At 35.7% G+C, this 18405-nt stretch overlaps 1 protein-coding gene across 2 annotated transcripts in view; it reads right to left on the reverse strand.

The window, feature by feature from the left end:
- Nucleotides 1-5654: 5654 nt before the first annotated feature.
- USP33 (ubiquitin specific peptidase 33) overlaps nucleotides 5655-18405 on the reverse strand; it is a 51443-nt gene continuing 38692 nt past the window's right edge. For both annotated transcript variants that reach the window (XM_019644046.1, XM_019644044.1), the window contains exons 16-24: nucleotides 16931-16976; nucleotides 16310-16490; nucleotides 15730-15856; nucleotides 14564-14733; nucleotides 13316-13397; nucleotides 12450-12558; nucleotides 8322-8424; nucleotides 7208-7276; nucleotides 5655-6817 (exon numbers count right to left, since the gene is read on the reverse strand). In XM_019644046.1, coding sequence (XP_019499591.1) covers nucleotides 6660-6817; nucleotides 7208-7276; nucleotides 8322-8424; nucleotides 12450-12558; nucleotides 13316-13397; nucleotides 14564-14733; nucleotides 15730-15856; nucleotides 16310-16490; nucleotides 16931-16976 — 1045 coding nt within the window. In that variant the 3' untranslated portion in view covers nucleotides 5655-6659. The remainder of the gene's footprint in view (nucleotides 6818-7207; nucleotides 7277-8321; nucleotides 8425-12449; nucleotides 12559-13315; nucleotides 13398-14563; nucleotides 14734-15729; nucleotides 15857-16309; nucleotides 16491-16930; nucleotides 16977-18405) is intronic.

Below are 18405 nucleotides of genomic sequence, written 5' to 3' on the forward strand. Positions count from 1 at the left end.
TGCAGAAGGTTCTATATAGAGATATAAATGAAGTATTGTGGGAACAGAGGAGGGCTTGGGAAATGCTTTTTACAAGGGTTGGCATTTGAGTTACAGCATGACTTTGCAAAGCAGAGAAAAAAAAAACATTCTCAGTTGAGGGAACTGCATGAATGAGAGTTTGGGACTATGAGAGGGGAACAGCCTAAGTGGCTAACTCCTGGGTTCTCTGGAGCAAGCCCTAAACTAGTAAGGGGAAAGCCTCAGTTCATTGATGGTAAAGAAGGTAACCAAGAAAACTCTAGGCCTGGGAGTAGCTCCTAGCTGAGTAAAAAGGGATAAGAGACCCGCAGTTCTTCAATTATCCAAGAGAGGGAAAGGAGCTTCCTTGTCCTTGGCATAAGGAGCCACTGCCAACTTCACTGGCAAAGGCCACTCTCTAATTATTAAATATCCCTATAAGGCCTTTTAAAAATATTTTTAAATTTTTTTCAACTATACTTGATATACTAAATATTATTTTCACGTGTACAACAGTGATTAGACATTTATATAATTTACAAAGTGATCACCCTGATAAATCCAGTATCCATTCTTATTTTCATCTAGGATCACAAAATATTGAAGATGAAAAGAGACTCCAAGATCATCTAATTCAGGGGATTGTACAATATTTTCTGAAGCATTGGCATTCCTTTTATAAACACAATCTTATACCAGAATCCAATACTTAGCCCAAATAAAAGATGACCAGGGAATGGGCAACCACTGACATCTCCTTCAGTCCCTTACCATGGCACATAAGGCACTGCCTCAGAACATGCTTAGAAAACCATTGATAGAGTTCATTCACTCATTCTTTAGACAACTATGCCAGGAGTTGTACTAGGTGCTGGAGATACAGTAGTAAACAAAGCAAGCATAGACCCTACTATTACAGAGCCTGTAGTCGAGGGAAGGAGGCTGACATTCAAGAAATAATCACACAAATACTGTACATAAATGCAAACTGATAAGTAACATGAATGAAAAGTACTAGTTACTATGAGACTATGTCCATATGCCCAAAAGGTCACATCTAAGGTTTTTAGAAAAGAAGGAAAAGGGAGGCCTTCCTGATGAAATAGCATTCAGGATGAATGAGACGTGAAGTATGACTGTGCATTTAGGAGTTAGTCAGGCAAAGGGTGGGAAAACATTACAGAGAGAAAGAGAAGTTGATACAAAGTCCTCTCCCTATGAGGATGGAATTTAATACTACTGACTTTGTACTAATAATACTACCAGAAAGAAGTTACCACTTTTTCTATGGGTATATATAATCTGATGTGAAATAATGTATCCTAATTTCATATTTTCCATGTTATGAAATATTCTTTAAAAAAACCCAGGAGATGGTTATATAATTTACGTAACCATTTTTCTATTTGGGGTTATTTGGGCTGTTTCACTTACATGCTATTATAAATAACTGGTTTGGTGCATGTCCTTGTTTCTAAATATGTGTCGTTATTTGGTGAGGTGAATCTCCAAGACTTGGATAGCTGACTGAATTTGTGGGTAAGTTAAAACAGAGTCTAGGATTCCTGGTGTGGGCGACCAGGAGACGGAGGTGTCATTGATGACCATAGGAAATACTAAAGTAGGAGCAGATTTAGGGGGTGGAAATGATGTGTTTGAGTAGGATATGCTGTTAGAAGTAACTCGGATGTATGACTGAAAAATACAGTGAATGTTTAAATAAAAAAATGTATTACAGTAAAAGACACATGGCCATTAATCCCCCTCAAAATACTACCCTTCACTTACAACACTTATCTCATCATTCTTGCCATTTTCTGAAGCAGTTCTGGAAGTTCTCTTTTGTGGGCATCTTTACTTCACCCTCCATCATGACAACACACCATGTCACACATCACTTCTGGTATATGGCAATTTCTGTCAAATAAAAACATTACAGGGCTGGCTGAGTAGCTCAGTTAAGAGCATGAGCTCTGAACAACAGGATCACTGGTTCGATTCCCACATGGGCCAGTGAGCTACACCCGAGCTGAGCTGCCAGCAGGTGGCAGGATGGCTCAGCTGGCAAGAGCAGGTGCTCTTAACAAGGTTGCTAGTTCGACTCCCGCATGGGATGGTGGGCTATGCCCATCTGCAACTAAGATTGAACACAGCACATTGAGCTGAGCGGCCTCAAGCTGCCTATGGGCAGCCAGATGGCCACTGGACTTGGGAGCTGAGCTTGCTGCGCCCTCCACAACTAAGATTGAAGGACAACAGCTTGGCTGTTCTCCTTCCCAAATACTGTTCCCCTTCCCCAATTAAAAAAAAAATTTAATAAAATATTATGGTGTGTCCTCATCCATCTTATTCACCAGATCTGACACCGTGCAACTTCTGGCTCTTCCCCAAAGTCCAAATGACCATGAAAGGAAAACACTGTGAATTGATTCAGGACATTGAGGCAGCCACAACAGTGCAACTAGACACTCACGAAATAGATTTCCAGAACTTCTTCAGAAAATGGCAAGAATGATGGGATAATTGTGTTCAAAGCGAGGGGGAGTGTTTTGAGAAGGATTAATAGCAATGTGTCTTTTACTGTAATATATTTTTTTAAACATTCATTGTATTTTTTTTATCACACCTCGTACATCCAAATGAAGCTGCCCAGGACTCAGCTGAGTATATATATATTTGGGATGCAGACTCCAGGTCTAAGCTGGAGGTACAGATTTGTGAGTCTTCAATATACAAGTAGTCACTGGAACCTTGGGTTTAGATTAGGTTATCCAGGGAGAACACAAAGAGTGAAAAGAGCTGAAAATCAAGACAAAACCCTGAGAAACTAAAATTTGGAGGCAAGGAAATAAAAGTGACAACTAGAGGAGGAGTAAGAGGCCAGGAAGTAAAAGAAAAACTAGGATAGAATTGTACCCCAAAAACCAGGGAGGAAAAAATTTGAAAGAGGGAGCCATCAACATTATTTTATTAGACAAATTTATCAGATAACTGTTTTGTGCCACACAGTTAAGCACTAGAGGTAAATGAGGCAAATCCTTTTGGTGCTTACTGTCTAGTGCGGAAGATGTTGTACAAAAGGCCAATATATTTGTCATATTTTAAAAAGTTATACCTTGCTTATTTCTGAAATATATGTGGCTTACAAAAAATTAGTTTAATAGCTAAAATAGAATTTTAAATAATTAAAGTGGAAAAAGAAAAATAGGAAGAAAAATAATGCACAGAAATACATATTCTAAGGTCCTAAACACTTGCTTAAAGCTTTCTGGCAGAGGTTATAACAAGGGAAAAACTAGATCACTTATGACAGTCTCAGTACACATGGGATAGCAAACCAGTTGCTCAGAGGAGGCATTACTATTCCCAGTACTAAGACCAAAGATAAATTTTTCCCATGGATTTTCAAAATAAGATCATGAAACATGATGAAGTGTCAATAGTATCCTTACAGTAAATCCAACAATTTTATGGAACTCTTGTGTCTATTATAACATCTCTCAACCTAGACTGAAGGCAATTCTCTAGGCTTGGAAGAGGTGAAAAGCATAGCCCAAGTAAGAAACTCTTATAACTCTGACTTAGTGGAAGATTTAGAAATATTTAAAATAACGAATGAATTATACATTCCTCAGATGATCCTCCATTCACTTAGGTGACACAATTCATAGATAATAGTCTCATTGATCTCAACTGAATCCAAGAGCACCAAGTTAGTACTGGTTTCAACATTTACATCACAGATCCAGAACCACTTTTCTTTTCCCGCAGTTCATTTACAGGGTGAAAAATATTTTGAAAAGTCCCTCAAAAGAAATGCTAGAATTAGAAAACCATTTTGCAACCTGGAATAATTGATTCGTAATCATTAGTAGATATTAGTTGAAAAGATCAGTAACTTTATAATGGAAGAATTAAGCCCTCACTATCTGAACCCATTGATCAATACTTGTATTATTAAATGTGGGACAACCAGATATTATGATTGCCATGACCAAGAGACTATGTTTCTACTTCCTCAATCTTAGCAAAAGAGCAGTAGTTTATCTACTGCAGCCAGATGAACAGCAAGGTTTGAAAGAGCCGGTGTGGCGCCGGCCGAGTGGTGCGTTAAGAGCTGGCTTGGGACGCCAGCTCTGCAGGGCCCCGGTTCAGATCCCACATGAGGGCCAGTGACACTGCCCTCTGCAGCTAAGATACTGAACAACAGCTCAACCTGGAGCTGGGCTGCCGTGAGTCGCCTGCAATGGCGTAGGCTGCAGCCCCTGCTGCAGTGGGTTGCCATGGGCTACTGTGTGTAGCCAGCAGCCAGCGTGTGAGTGGCCATCCAGAAGCCAGTGACTGATCTGCCTCACCTGGGAAGAGCGCAATGATGGTGCCAACTTGAGCCAGTGAAGCAAAGTCCTCCACAACTAGACTGAAGAACAAAAAGGATAGCAACTTGTCTGTTCCCCTTTCCCCAATTCCCCAGCGCTGTTCCCCTCCCCCAATTCCCCAATAAAAATCTTTAAAAAAAAAAAAAAAAAGAGCCAGTGTGGTAATATGCTATCCTAAGGAATTGACATATTTTGCATGTTATATGTATTAATATTATATGCTGTATTCTTACAATACAGTGAGCTAGAGAAAAAAATGTTAAGAAAATCATAAGTAAAACATACTTAGTGTCTATCGAAAAAAAATCTGTGTTAAGTGGATCTCCACAGTTCTAACCCATGTTGCTCAAGGGTCAACTATATAAGCAGACTGACTCGAGTCCAAAAACTAATCACTTTCATGTTATAAATTGATGTACTCTTAACACATGTAGGCTCTCACTATCCCTTGACTGCAGTTTTCCTATTTCTCAGCTTAAGTGTTTCCAAGAAAATCATCCTCAGCGAAACCATGTCTTTTATTCCACACTTATCCACACATACTCCAACGTTCAGCTGAGAGTCTACGGGACTGCTAACACTTTACTTACTACATTGTTATGTATTTTGATGATTAAAATGTAAAAAAATTATATAATCTCTTAGAGAGCAGTATTCTTTATTGTATTATATATCTCAATAGCAAATGCTATTAATGAATATGACTAATACCATAATCTGTTTCAAAAGAATTCATTGGGAGATAATATCGTGGTGAGTAAGAGTACTGATATAAAGTTACATTGACTTGAGTTGGAGTCCCATATCTACCACTTACTTGCTGTATGACTTAGGGCAAGCCACTTTACCTAAATCATAGGGTGTATTAAGGACTAAATGTAATTAAGCACTTCAGTACAGTGGCTGAAACATCACAAATATTCAGTAAATGACAAGCACTTTAAAAACATACCTTTTTTGATTATCTCCTAAGTGTCAGGCATTACACTGAACTCTGGTGATTTAGAAACAGACCAGTAATATCATTCAATCCTTAAAGAGTATCATAGTATAATTATGAAGAAGAAAACTATAAAGTATATACATTTTTAAAAAATTCAAGTAGACTTAATGGCTGATTAATAAGTTCATCATTTCATTAAACATCAAAATTTACTACACTAAATGACTTATTTTGCATACTTCTGGTTAAGAAATAACAGGAAGACAGTAGTAATATTAACAAACTTTATACCATTCACTATTATTAGCTATCAAATAAATTCAACATCCAAGTTCTACATTTTAAAATCATTTTTATTGAATTTTAACAACACTGTTTTAGCTGGTGGCAGCTGCCCCAGTCAAAACAAAGCCATCATGAATGCTATTCAACATACTCAAAGTAATTTAGTTTGGTTCCGTACTTGAAATATAGTTAAAATTCTGACATCACATAATCAAGCAAATAGCAGTGCATACTATATTAATCAAAGACTTCTGCATTTCATTAAAAAATCATTTTGCAAGTGTTTTCAGTTTTATCAACAATCTCAGTGACACATTCCATACTTCATGCTCTCAAAATAAAAAGTGCCCTAAAACTAAGTTTTTTACTAATATTAATGCATACTATCCAGGATTACAGGAATTGAAGTTTAATATTTTACAGTATAAGAGGCAATAAGTTACTGAGACACAAATTTCACTCAAACTAAATACATCCTTGATACATTCAAAAGACATTTTGTAAATATTAATACGCTAGTTTATATGCTGCAGTGCAAAAGAAGTGACACCCTAACGTTTCCTGAGCTTTAGGAAATTACCATTTTTCTGACTACAATTCTAGATTTAAAATAGGCTCTTTATTATATGAAGCCATGTCAAAACTATACAATTAAATAAGGTTTTCAAAGAACTAAAAAGATTGGTCAGAATTATGATGGTTTTGGGTAATGAAAAAGTTTTCAAAGCAAAAGTATTTACAAAACTACAAAGGATTCTATGGATTTGAATGTAGTATAAAGATCAAAGATAACCTACTGATTACCAAATGATCACAATTATCACTCTCTTTCAAAAATATTACACTGAAAGACTATGGTAAGTTAAAGCATTAAATATACCAACCTGTAGTATATTATACATTTTTAACACATTTTTCCATAATGCCCAGTAAGAAGGAATAAGATAAAATATTAAAAATCGAGAAAATAAACATGCTTTTAGGAATGTTTCTACATGTGTACATGAGAGGGGAAGTGAAATGATTTCTCATTACAACACTCTATATTCTCAAAATTACAAAGACCGAGTCTCTACTTCAATTTTTTCTTCTGCTTGTAGTATATCTGAGTCAACATGAACAACTGGAGGTCGTAGGATAACTTCAGGCCCTCCACCATATATAGACTGTAGAAAATTCCATGTTTCTTCAGAAATTTGACCAGAATCTGCTCCTAAAATTAAGTATATATAGAAAAAATATTTACCAATGTACAAATTCATATTGTAAAAGCTTTCATAGTGTATCCCACAGCATGAATCCTCTAGGGATAATTGAGAACCTTTGAAACATGAATCTTCAAATTACCAACCCATATTGTTATGAGCTGCAATTTTATGGTCTGTCTTAAAAAGTTATAGATCCTTTTTCCTAGCTCCTATCGACAGTCTTAAAACCCTCACTCAAAAATTAAACACTGGCAGCTTTTCCAATATTTGTCCTACTTCATGTATGAATTACATCACTGAGCTGGGTAAAAAGTGGCACAGATGGCTAATAACGACATATTCTTAACAGTGACAAATTACTAACAAGTAAAGGCTTAAGTGTTAGCCAGACTTACCTTGCCTGAGCATCACATTGCCACATTTAGTGACTGCGATTTTAGTGTTATCAATAGGACCTGGAGGATCTAAGTTAAAAGGAAAAACCAGTGATCAAAATGCATACTTTTCAAATAAATGCACCAAAGAACTGCATATTTCTGTGTCTGAAATAACTGAAGGATGTAATACATAATCAGCTTTATTTTTTAGTCAGATTATTATAGTCAATTCTTTACTGTCTTCTGAGCTTCTTCCTTCTTGGTTCTTAGTTCCCCCAAAACAGAATCAGGAAACAAAGTGAAAGAGGCTCTCACTACCTACCATCCAAAATCTAACAGAAATGATCTCTTAACTCTTCATTTTGAGGATTACAGGTTAAAATGCACTTTCAATACTATAAAAGAACAATTTTTTGCAATTTAAGAAGAAATCATGCAATCTTCGATTTGTTTCATTGTCATTAAACTAAATACAAATTATAAAATGAAATGTTAAAACACATCTTTTTTTAAGGGAAAAAACCCCTTATTTGTTTTCCCCTGCATACAAAATTACAGTGAATGTTCATTATCAAAAGCTACAAAAAAAGGTACAAGGAAGAAAAAAATACTGTAATCCTGCTACAGAAAGACAGGTAAAGTGTTTTAATATATTTGTGGTATTTTCGACTTTGCATATGTTTGCCTATCTTTTTTAAACACAAAAGGTTCAAACTATGCATGCTGTATTGCAATCTTTCTCATATATCAAGAACATCTTATTTTTAAATTACTAAAGGCTTTCACAAAAATTATTTGTAAAGTCCATATAGTATCCCATTATAATAGGTAAACCATAATTTAACCAATCTTATTGTTAGGTGGGTTTTTTTTAACTCTTTAATATTAAGACTGCAGGCTAATTTTGTTGAGTTCCTCTATTCCTGCTATAAATATGTTATAATTTATGAAATAGGTTTAAAAACATTAAAAGTTACCACAAGCAGAAGAATATAAATTAGAATGTAAGATCCCTGTCAGCTGGGATCTTTTTCTCTCTTGTTCACTGGTGTAATCCCAAGTGTAAACAGATATTCAAAAACTATTCTCAAAAAAATCTGCATAGAATTTCATTTTTCAGTTAACCACTTACCTCCATCTTTACCCTTCACAAAACTTTCCCATTCTCTAAACCACTGCATACTGATGCAATAAAAAGTTGCTGGCGAGTCCTCCTCTTGGAATGCTCTGTTGAGCTATGGGGAGAAAAAAAATCAGTCATCTAATATTAGAACTTGCTTTGTAGCAGAACAATACAATCATTCCACTTCAACATCTGATAAGGCCAATTTCTCATGCACAAAGAATGTGCTATACGTTGATGCTAAGTTATCTCAGTACTAGCATATATGGTAATACCTATTAATAAACAATTCTAGGTTTGTCTCAAAATTTAGCATGTACACACAAAAGGGACATAAAAGACTGGCTAAGTCAAAGTCAAGTCTTCAAAACAATAAATACTCCACATATTTATTAAAAATCTGATGGATAAATCTTATTCAAAGATACCACATCAACTGTCTACATCTTACTCATGTTCATTTAAGATATTGGTGGATATGTTGCTATTACAAACACAATGCTGCAATAATCTTGTACATGTCATTTCACAGACAATATACATATATGTATAGGATAGTGTCCCACTATCCTGGCAGGACAGTCCCTGAAGATGTTCCACTCCCTCCTTTAGTCTTAAGGCCTAAGGAATGTGTATGTGACTCAAACAAGGTAAAACTCTACCAGAAATGGAAATCTTCAGAGGAGTGACTTAATAGTTAGAATGAAGGGCCGGCCGAGTGGCGCGTAGGTTAAGAGCTGGCTTGGGATGCCAGAGGGCCCTGGTTCAGATCCTACATATGAGGGCCAGTGACACTGCCCTCTACAGCTAAGATACTGAACGGCAGCTTGACCTGGGGCTGGGCTGCTGTGGGTCGCTGGTGACGGTGTAGGCTGCAGCCCCTGTTGCAGTGGGTTGCCATGGGCTACCGTGTGTGGCCAGCAGCCAGCGTGAGCGGCCAGCAGCCACCATGAGCGGCTGTCCAGAAGCCAGCGACTGATCTGCCTCACCCGGGAAGAGCGCAATGATGGTGCCAACTTGGGCCAGTGAAGCAACATCCTCCACAACTAGANTCCTCCACAACTAGACTGAAGAACAAAAGGACAGCAACTTGTCTGTTCCCCTTCCCCCAATTCCCTAGTGCTGTTCCCATCTCCCAATTCTCCAATAAAAATCTTTAAAAAAAAAAAAATAGTTAGAATGAAGTCATTCCAATGTCAACTTTGTTAGCTATATACTAGGAATACCTTGGCTCCTGAACTTCTGGAGGTTTGACTACTAGACTTTTCAATAAATTTCGTTTTGCTTATGTTAGCCTTTCTGGCACTTACTACTTTAAACTAAAGAAACCCAATTCATAGAAAAACTGGTATAGAAAGAGAAGTGGAAGGCCAGTCAAGTGGCTCAGTTGGTCAAGAGTTAGCTTAAGAGCGTGAGCTCTGAGCAACAGGGCTGCCAGTTCGATCCCCACATGGGCCAGTGATGCTGTGCCAGAGCTGAGCTGTCACTGAGCTGCCAACAGCTGTTGTAACAAGACTGCCTGTTTTATGGTGGGCTATGCCGACCCACAACTAACACTGAACTCGGCACCTTGAGCTGAGATGCCACCCGGATGGCTCAGTGGATACAGCATGTGCTCTTAACAACAAGGCTGCTGGTTCGACTCCCACATGGGATGGTGGCTATGCCCACCCGCAACTAAGACTGAACTCGGCACCTTGAGCTTAGAGGCCATGAGCTGCCAACAGGAAGCCAGATGGCGACTGGCGCCCTCCACAACGAAGATTAAAGAACAACAACTTGACTGGCCCCCTTCCCCAAATCCCCAACACTCTCCCCTCCCCCAATTCCCCAATAAAATCTTTAACAACAAAAAAAAGACAGAGAAGTGGAGGCCACAGAGCTTGAGGAAAATGAAAGGTATCTGATATTTATCAAATTTTAAGTGTGAAAAGACCATGAGATTCCTAAAACTATTTCATGATGGGCAACTAAATGCCCACACTACATACTATCACTTGACAAAGTCAAGTTCAGATCATGTCTCTCCTATAATCAAATTTAATCAAAACCTTGCCATTGTCCCCAAAGATCCTTACAGCCCAGAAGCACCTCCATGATCTGGCCCCATGATTGACTTTACCATCTAATACTTTAGTCCTCATTTATTCACTTGTGGTCACAAAGACCTTCGTTATTCCCAGAACCAAGCAGATACCTTCCTGCCTCTCATAGCTTTTGGTACTTATATCACCTTCTCAATGAGGCCTACCTTTATAAACTTATTTAAATTGCACCTCACTCCTCCCCTCATCACTATACTCCTGATCTCTCTTAGAATTTTGATATTTTCTATTTCCATAGAACTCATCACCTTTTAATATATAATGTATTAGTTACTTATTAAATGTAAGTTCTTTGAGCACAAAGGTCTTTCTGGTACACAAGGTAGCTGCTTCTATAGAACACGAAAGGCAATGAAAAATGTAACTCTCTCTCATGGTTAACAAAGAAATCAAAGCTGTTTGTCTCAAGGTATAGCATTAAAGTTAGGACTTTCTGTGATGTACAACTTATCTCTAAAGAACTGAGATTTCTGAAACTTAATGTCACACTGATTCTACTAAATGAATCCATTTAATTCATAGCATTACCAGGTTTAGACACTTTTAGGACTTTATCTTTAGCATCACGATATTTCTTCCTTATGTGTCTTGGTGGGAGCTTTTAAAATTTTACTTAAGTACAATCCCCCCATTAATTTAAAAGCATCTGTTTTTCTCTGGTTTGGGGAAATTTCTCTAAAATGTTGCTCTAAAAGTAGTTCATCCCCTCTATTCTCTTCTAAAATATCCATTAGAAAAACATCGGATTCTGTATCTATCCAACATGTTCAAACTTTTCTTTGTTTTCCGTCTATTTACCCTTGTACTTGATTTTAAGAGAAAGCTTCCTAGATCTTCCAGTACACTAATTTGCTCTCCAGGAGTATTTATTCTGCGATTCAATCAACCCATCTATTGAGCTTTGTTTTGTTTTCAAGATAAAACATCCTTATGCATCTCCTTGAGAATGACTTTATTTTATGGCATAATTTAGGAAATCACGATTCTTTCTAGATATTACAAGCTATCTAAGATAATGCCTTCTTTAACTGGCACGAGTGTCCACATTCACTGCTCTATCCAAGCAGACACCTTTATGCTTGCTGCCTTATACAATGCAGGGGGCAGAATGCCGCGCTTATTATTAGTATCTGCCACTTCCAGGCTTGAGGCCTGTGTGGTCATTCTCTGTGGCCTTTGGTTAACTTCTTCAATTTGATCCTATCTGTTTTTTCGATTTTTCAGAAACTCCACTTAAGTTCTAGTTCACTGATTTTTTTACCCTAGTGTTATTTTTTTTATACCAACACACAGCTTTGTTAAAAAAAAAAAAAAAGGGGGGGGGGGTCCTTCGTTCACTTCCTTCATTCTTCCCCAGTATTTATTGAGGACCGTTTCTAGCCAGTATTTGTTAAAAAAAAAAAAAAAGGCGGGGGGGAGGTGATGGAAGAAGACGAATTTGGATTATAAATCAATAGTTGGGGCTGTGGTACTCACAGCAGCACTTAGAAAAGACTTACTTCTGCTTCCTAGATAAATGGAGCTATACTGGTCCTTGTCCATAAAATCTGGCTGCTCAGCTCTTCCTGATTCTGTGACCAGACTTTCTGTTGCTTGGAATCAATGAACTCTTCATAGTAAACTCACTTTGTGGAAACTAGGTATAGTTATAAGTACACAGTCCCACAAAACAATATCATATTTCACAAAGGGACAGAAGTAGAGAACGTAGTCTGCGTAAATGCTTTCACAGAAACACTAACTTAAGGAAACCTATAATTTACCATTTCAACAAGGAGGTTTCTTGCCAGTGCCAATTCATAAAACAAAACTTAGTACCAATCCATGAAAACAAAAACCCACAAAAGGAGAACCCACTACAATTGTCATGATCTGCCTGGGGCCTCTCAGTGTTATACACTCACAACACTTAAACTCTGCTACAACTCTTTCATGCAATCATTTCATTAATATAATATAGTTCTGCTAATTGTCAGTTCTTTATCTTTATCCTAGATCATAATTATAATTTGAAAAGCATCACTTTTTTTACCCGAATAAAAATTTCCAATTCAGTTTTTCTTCTTTTTTCAATTTTCTCTGCCTCAATTTGGCAAGTATGACAAATGTACAGATGGTTGACAGCTGGTCCTCCTCCATACCTAAAGCATAAAGAATTTAATAATTACGAAAATCCTGAAGAAAGCTGATGCTCTAGAAAATCTGTCTCCAACTTTCACTCAATGGCTAAATCTCTAGTAAATAATAAATCCTCACAGAAAAATTCTCAGTCATATTTAAACGAGTGTAAAAATAAAAAAATCTTAAGGGCTTGATTTTATGTTTATCAGGGTTAATGACTTTGTGTCAGTTTATTAACTAACCTGTTTTGCCTATATTTCAACTTTCTTTGATAGCTACTTCTATTACAAAATATGTTTGAGGCAACAACACAAAGTAAAAGAAATGGCTTTCAAAAATTAGCATACGATATATAAATCGTAGTTATACAGTCATATTCTTAATCAAGTTGTAATCAGAAGGAAGCTTCCCCTGCTCACTCAAGTAAGAATTTATGGACTAAACTGTTTCCAATATTTCACTAAGGAAAACATAATAAAATTACGGGTGAAATGCTTTAATATAAAATTTAAAACTTTAAAATTCAAGAGTTAAATATCACAGCATACTTTTCCAGATACAGATATCAGAACATTAGAATTAATTATCTAGACTAGCGACACACTAGCTACAAAGCCTTCTGACTTACACTCAGAGTGGATAAATGAAGGAAAAGGGGGTTATTCTACATGAGCAACATATAGCACAAGCATATATGAAATAATCCAATCCCCTTCTAAAGAGTTTCTTAAACTGATTTTCACAATACCATTATTGTCTGGTTTAAAAACTACAAACCTGCTATATAGGTTATCCCAAATGTTCTGAGGCAGCATCAAAACCAGGTCTTCAATATAACTAGCTTTTCGTGGAGGAACACCTAAAAAAAGTTTAGAAGGGTCTGTTTCATTCTTAAATTCCTTTATATTACTCTCAAAGGTTAAAAAACTCAGTTTTAACTGATTAATCACTAGCATTTTTCAATCATTATTCTTGAAACCCCTCCCAAAATGGTTAAAAATTAAGCAGGTATATGCATTTTTGGTGATTATGGTCCTAAAGATGAATGTATTTCTTGAAACTCAGAAAAATCAGTAAACCAAAGTCTTCAAGTATTTAACTTATGTATCTCTTATTAAGCCGTGACTGTGTATTGTGGGAAATCAAATATAAATAAGAAATAACCTTTCATTCATTGGGCTTATGTGGTAGCAAAAGAAATGAAGCACTTACATATATAAATAGCTATTAAAAAGCAGGCACAGATAAATGGCATAGGTTCACAGGGGAGATTCAGAACAGGAGGAACCTTACATTAGTAGTTCAAATCAGGAAATAAGAGGAAAATTCACATACAGAAATATTTTCAAGGTTTAAGTTTCTAAGTCCAATGTAAGCTATTCCCATTACCTCTTTTGGTTTCACTGAAAAAACAATTACTTAATAAGAATATCAAGTCTTCAACCACAATATGTAATCAGGGTGTCACACTAAGATGTTATTTATCATGGGAACAAACACTAAGACAGCCAATCACAAAGGCATAAGTTATATTAGCACATAACTAACTATAGGAGGCTTTCTGTTAAATTCCAAGTACATTTTTATACTTAGGAAAAGAGCCAGCTATTCATTTAGACAAAAGGGACAGGAGCCACAGAGACAGTTGGTAGCTGAGTGCCTGCCTCTCAGCTGAGAAAAATGATGTGTAACATAAGTGCTCGCTGTACCATAATTGGTTGTTTATGTAACTGTCTTTACCATGAAATTAGAGCTTTGAGAACAGAAATAGTGTCTTTGTTATTTTCAGGCTCTAGCACAGGGTTTGGAACAGCTACTCGATAAATATCTGTTCTATGAAGAGGCTACACATTGCCTATAATTAGAAGAAAAAGCCAATTTCTGAAACCATAGTGAATTAAACACATTTAAGTTGGACTGCAGATGGGGAAAGTGGAAATAAATGGAAGAGAAAAATTCTTGGCTCTATTTGTAAATTATTTAATAGAAAACCCCTACCCTACTTTTCATTACAGAATTTCTTACCTCCATGAATACAGAGAAAATCATTATTTGAAATAGGGCCAGGTTCAGCAAAGGTCTTAAATTTATTTAGCCACTGTCGAGAAATATAAAACTGAAGGAGACTTGGTTCCATTATGTTCAACAAATTTGATATCCTTCGCCTCTCTTTCTGGGCCTCCTCACTGCTCTTCCTATTAAGAACAGTGATTCATTAAATTCAATATGCATTTTACTCCATTAGACTAGTAAGTGGATTTTTCCTCTTCCTTATTTGACTTGGCATACACATTAATACTCTAAATCTTATTAGATCTTGGGAATTATTCAAGAGAAATATATTTTGTAACACCCCCAACTACATTATACATACCTATAGATGGCAATGTAACTTAACTACTGGTATCTAAATAAACACAGTAGGCATTCAAATGTTTGCTAATAAAATCAATCTAAATAATCTGTTTTCTGTTTCAGTAGCTAGCACTTAATATTTTATAAGATTGGTATTTTTTAGTATAAGGTTTATTTTTATAGTAATACCTCGTTTATTAGATATTTTAGGAGAAACTTTGGTACTTGATTCCTACCATCAGTGCTTTTTTTTTATTATTATTAAAACCAATCTTTCTAAAACTATTTTAATACAGCTGACCCTTGAACAACACAGGGAATTGGGGCACCCGAAATTCCTCTCCCCTGCACATTTGGAAATCTGCATATAAATTTTGACTTCCCCACAACTTAGTTGTCCCTTGCTATCCACAGGAGATTGATTCCAGTCCCTGTGTGGACATCAAAATCTGTGGATACTCAACCTCCCTATTTAAAATGGTATAAATCAATGTATACAGTCAGCCATCCACATCCGTGGACTCCCAACCGCAAATCAAAAACAGTACAGGTATTTACTGAAAATAATCCATGTAAAAGTGAACCCACACAGTTCAAACCCATGTTGTTCAAGGATCAACTATATATTCCTTTAACCTTCAACTAAATGTAACATTTTCTTAAAGGGTCATTCTGCATGCAACCTTTCACTTTATTTTACTCACATAATAAAATGAGAGTTAAACATTTTCTCATCTTTACTCAGCAATCCATTTTGAAAGTCTCAGAAGTCACTAACAACCACAAAGTGAGACGCTTTCAGATTTGTTAAAATAGCCTGTGAGTTCCTTCCTTACCTGTAGAAAAGAACATAAGCTTCTGCATTTTGTACAGTAGATTCTGAAACTTCAGTGACACTCTGATCATCAAATTCATACCAGAGATTATTTAAATTGTTTCGGCAGTAGGCAATATAGTGTCCACCTGAATTTAAGGGGAAAAAATTTAATCATTTCAGTAATACAAGAATGGAAGGTAAACTAATTTTGTACCTCCAGTTCTTAGCAGAGATTGAGATACAGCAAGAACTATGCTAGTATTTTTTTTCCAGTGTGCATCCCCACTGCCACCACTTGAGGAAATGAAAATAAGGACAGACTGTAATCTTTAAAGCACCCAGTGTAAAAATGATCATGTTAAAAGTCCTTATTATTTAACTTTACACAAAATAAAACTTCCAGAATTTCAAACTTCAGAGTAAAATTATTCAATTTCCTAAAATTTTCTGACATATTTTAAATAACCAAAATAAAATAAGTAATAAAAATCTATTTGTACATTTTTTTCTTTTGTTCAATCAGGTCTTACTTAAAAGATCAATTCAGATGTTTACTGTTTTTCTACATCTAAGAACATATGTCAAACCTGTATACTTACTACTAGCAGTTCCATGATGACAAATGACTGACAGAAGATCATAGGTAACAATTTGAGCAGGACTATCTTTAGCAAGAAACGGCTGAAGATCCAGGCCTTCCAGCGGAAATGAAACATGGGTACTGATTTTGGTGGAAAACATCAGTTCATGTCTGAATCTTTTAAGATGGATGCATAAAATCTAAAAGAGAAAGGCAAGACTATTTAAGATTCTATTACTTTACATGCTAGATAAAGGAGTCTTTTAAATATACATATTGAATTAAGTGTCAAAGTTAAACATTATTCTGCAATTATGATAACCTGATTCCAAAGATGTTAAAATATGGAAATGGTAAAACATGGCATTTACTAAATTTACAGCTACTGGCTTTTGTAATTTTATACTTAAAACCTGCAAGATCCTGTAATGTCTGATTAACTATGTTCAACATAGTTTCACTGCGAAGGTCACCTACTTGGTATGCAATTCAGTCTTTTTAAAATGGATAATCCTAATAGGGTATATATAGCAAATGGTCAATAGAACCAATCCATTCTTCAATCATGCTACAGAATTTATTAATAATGCTTCATGTCCCTACCAGGTAAAATAAATTGAATTATAATAAAGCTCATTACCTCAGGAAACTTTTGTACTTTACAAAACTTTACTCCATTCCTCAACCTAAGGGGGAAAAGAGAAAAACGATTTAAATAAGCCTGTTTCCCATATGAATCAACGAAAGCATTAATATTTTCAAATATTCAGCAAAATCTTGCAGAAAATGCAGAGACAAAAGGTATCAGACTAAAAATGCTCACTACTGAATTATATGCTACCCATTTACAAATACATACTAATAAAACACTGGAGTCCCTTTTTGTAAAAAGTTATTTAAACTAAGATATCAGTAACAAAAATTTAGAGAGTTGTATAATTCTTTGATGAAATTAATTTTTTAATAAACAATCAAAAGAAACAAACTCACGGATACAGGGAACAAACTGACATTTGCCAGATGAGAGAGGAGTTAAGGGGCTGGGTGAAAAAGGTAAAGGAATTAAGAAGTACAAATTGGCAGTTACAAAATAGTCACAGGGATGTAAAGTACAGCATAGGAAATATAGTCAATAATATTGTAATAATTATGTACAGTGTCATATGGGTAATAGATTTATCGGGATGATCACTTCATAAGTTATATAAAAGTCTAACCACTATGCAATACACCTGAAACTAATATAATATTGAATGTCAACTATAATTTAAAAAAAAAAGAAAATTAATTTTTTAAATACAAGTTAAACATAGTAACCTATGGCCTAGCTATGCCTTTATTAACATCCAGAATCAAGTAAAGGTAAAATAAAATCCCAATTTCATAGAATTGTTTGGTCAGGTCGGTATTATAACTTTTATTGTTTTTTCTTTTTTATAAATTAAATTTATTGGGATAACATTGGTTAATAATTATGTACATTTCAAGTGAACAATTCTATAATTCATCACCTGTATATTATACTGTGTTCTCACCACCCAAAGTCTAGTCTCCTCCCATCACCACATATTTGACCCCCTTTACCCTCTTCATCCTCCCCAAGCCCCACTTCCCCTCTAGTAACCACCACCATACTGTTTGTCCTAGAGTTCGATGGTTTTGTTTGTTCATTTGTTGCTTTCTGTCGTATCTTCCACATATGAATTAAATCATATGGTTCTTGACCTTTTCTATCTGACTTACTTAGCTTAGCATGATACTCTCAAGATCCATCCATGTTGTCACAAATATAACCTTTATTCTTAATGTGGAAACAAATAACTTGAGATAAATAAAGGCTGATTATTATTAATAATCAATGTTAATATACATTTGACAAATCTCTACTTTGGATTTGGGGGTAACTGCAAGGTTCTTTTCAATCTTCACTAGTATTATCTTTTTCCTATACAGCAGTGCTTTTCAAGGCAGGTTCCCCCCTCCAGGTCAACACCATCGTCAGCTATCAGCTACGGCTTCAAGGACAAACTGATAACACTTTCCAATTCCAATTCTCAAGGTGTATTTTTTTTTTTAGAAAAGTACAAGGTAGCCTTTCATCCTTATTGACCATAT

This window comes from Hipposideros armiger, unplaced genomic scaffold (genome assembly GCF_001890085.2).
Source record: "Hipposideros armiger isolate ML-2016 unplaced genomic scaffold, ASM189008v1 scaffold_84, whole genome shotgun sequence".
Classification (NCBI taxonomy): Eukaryota; Metazoa; Chordata; class Mammalia; order Chiroptera; family Hipposideridae; genus Hipposideros; species Hipposideros armiger.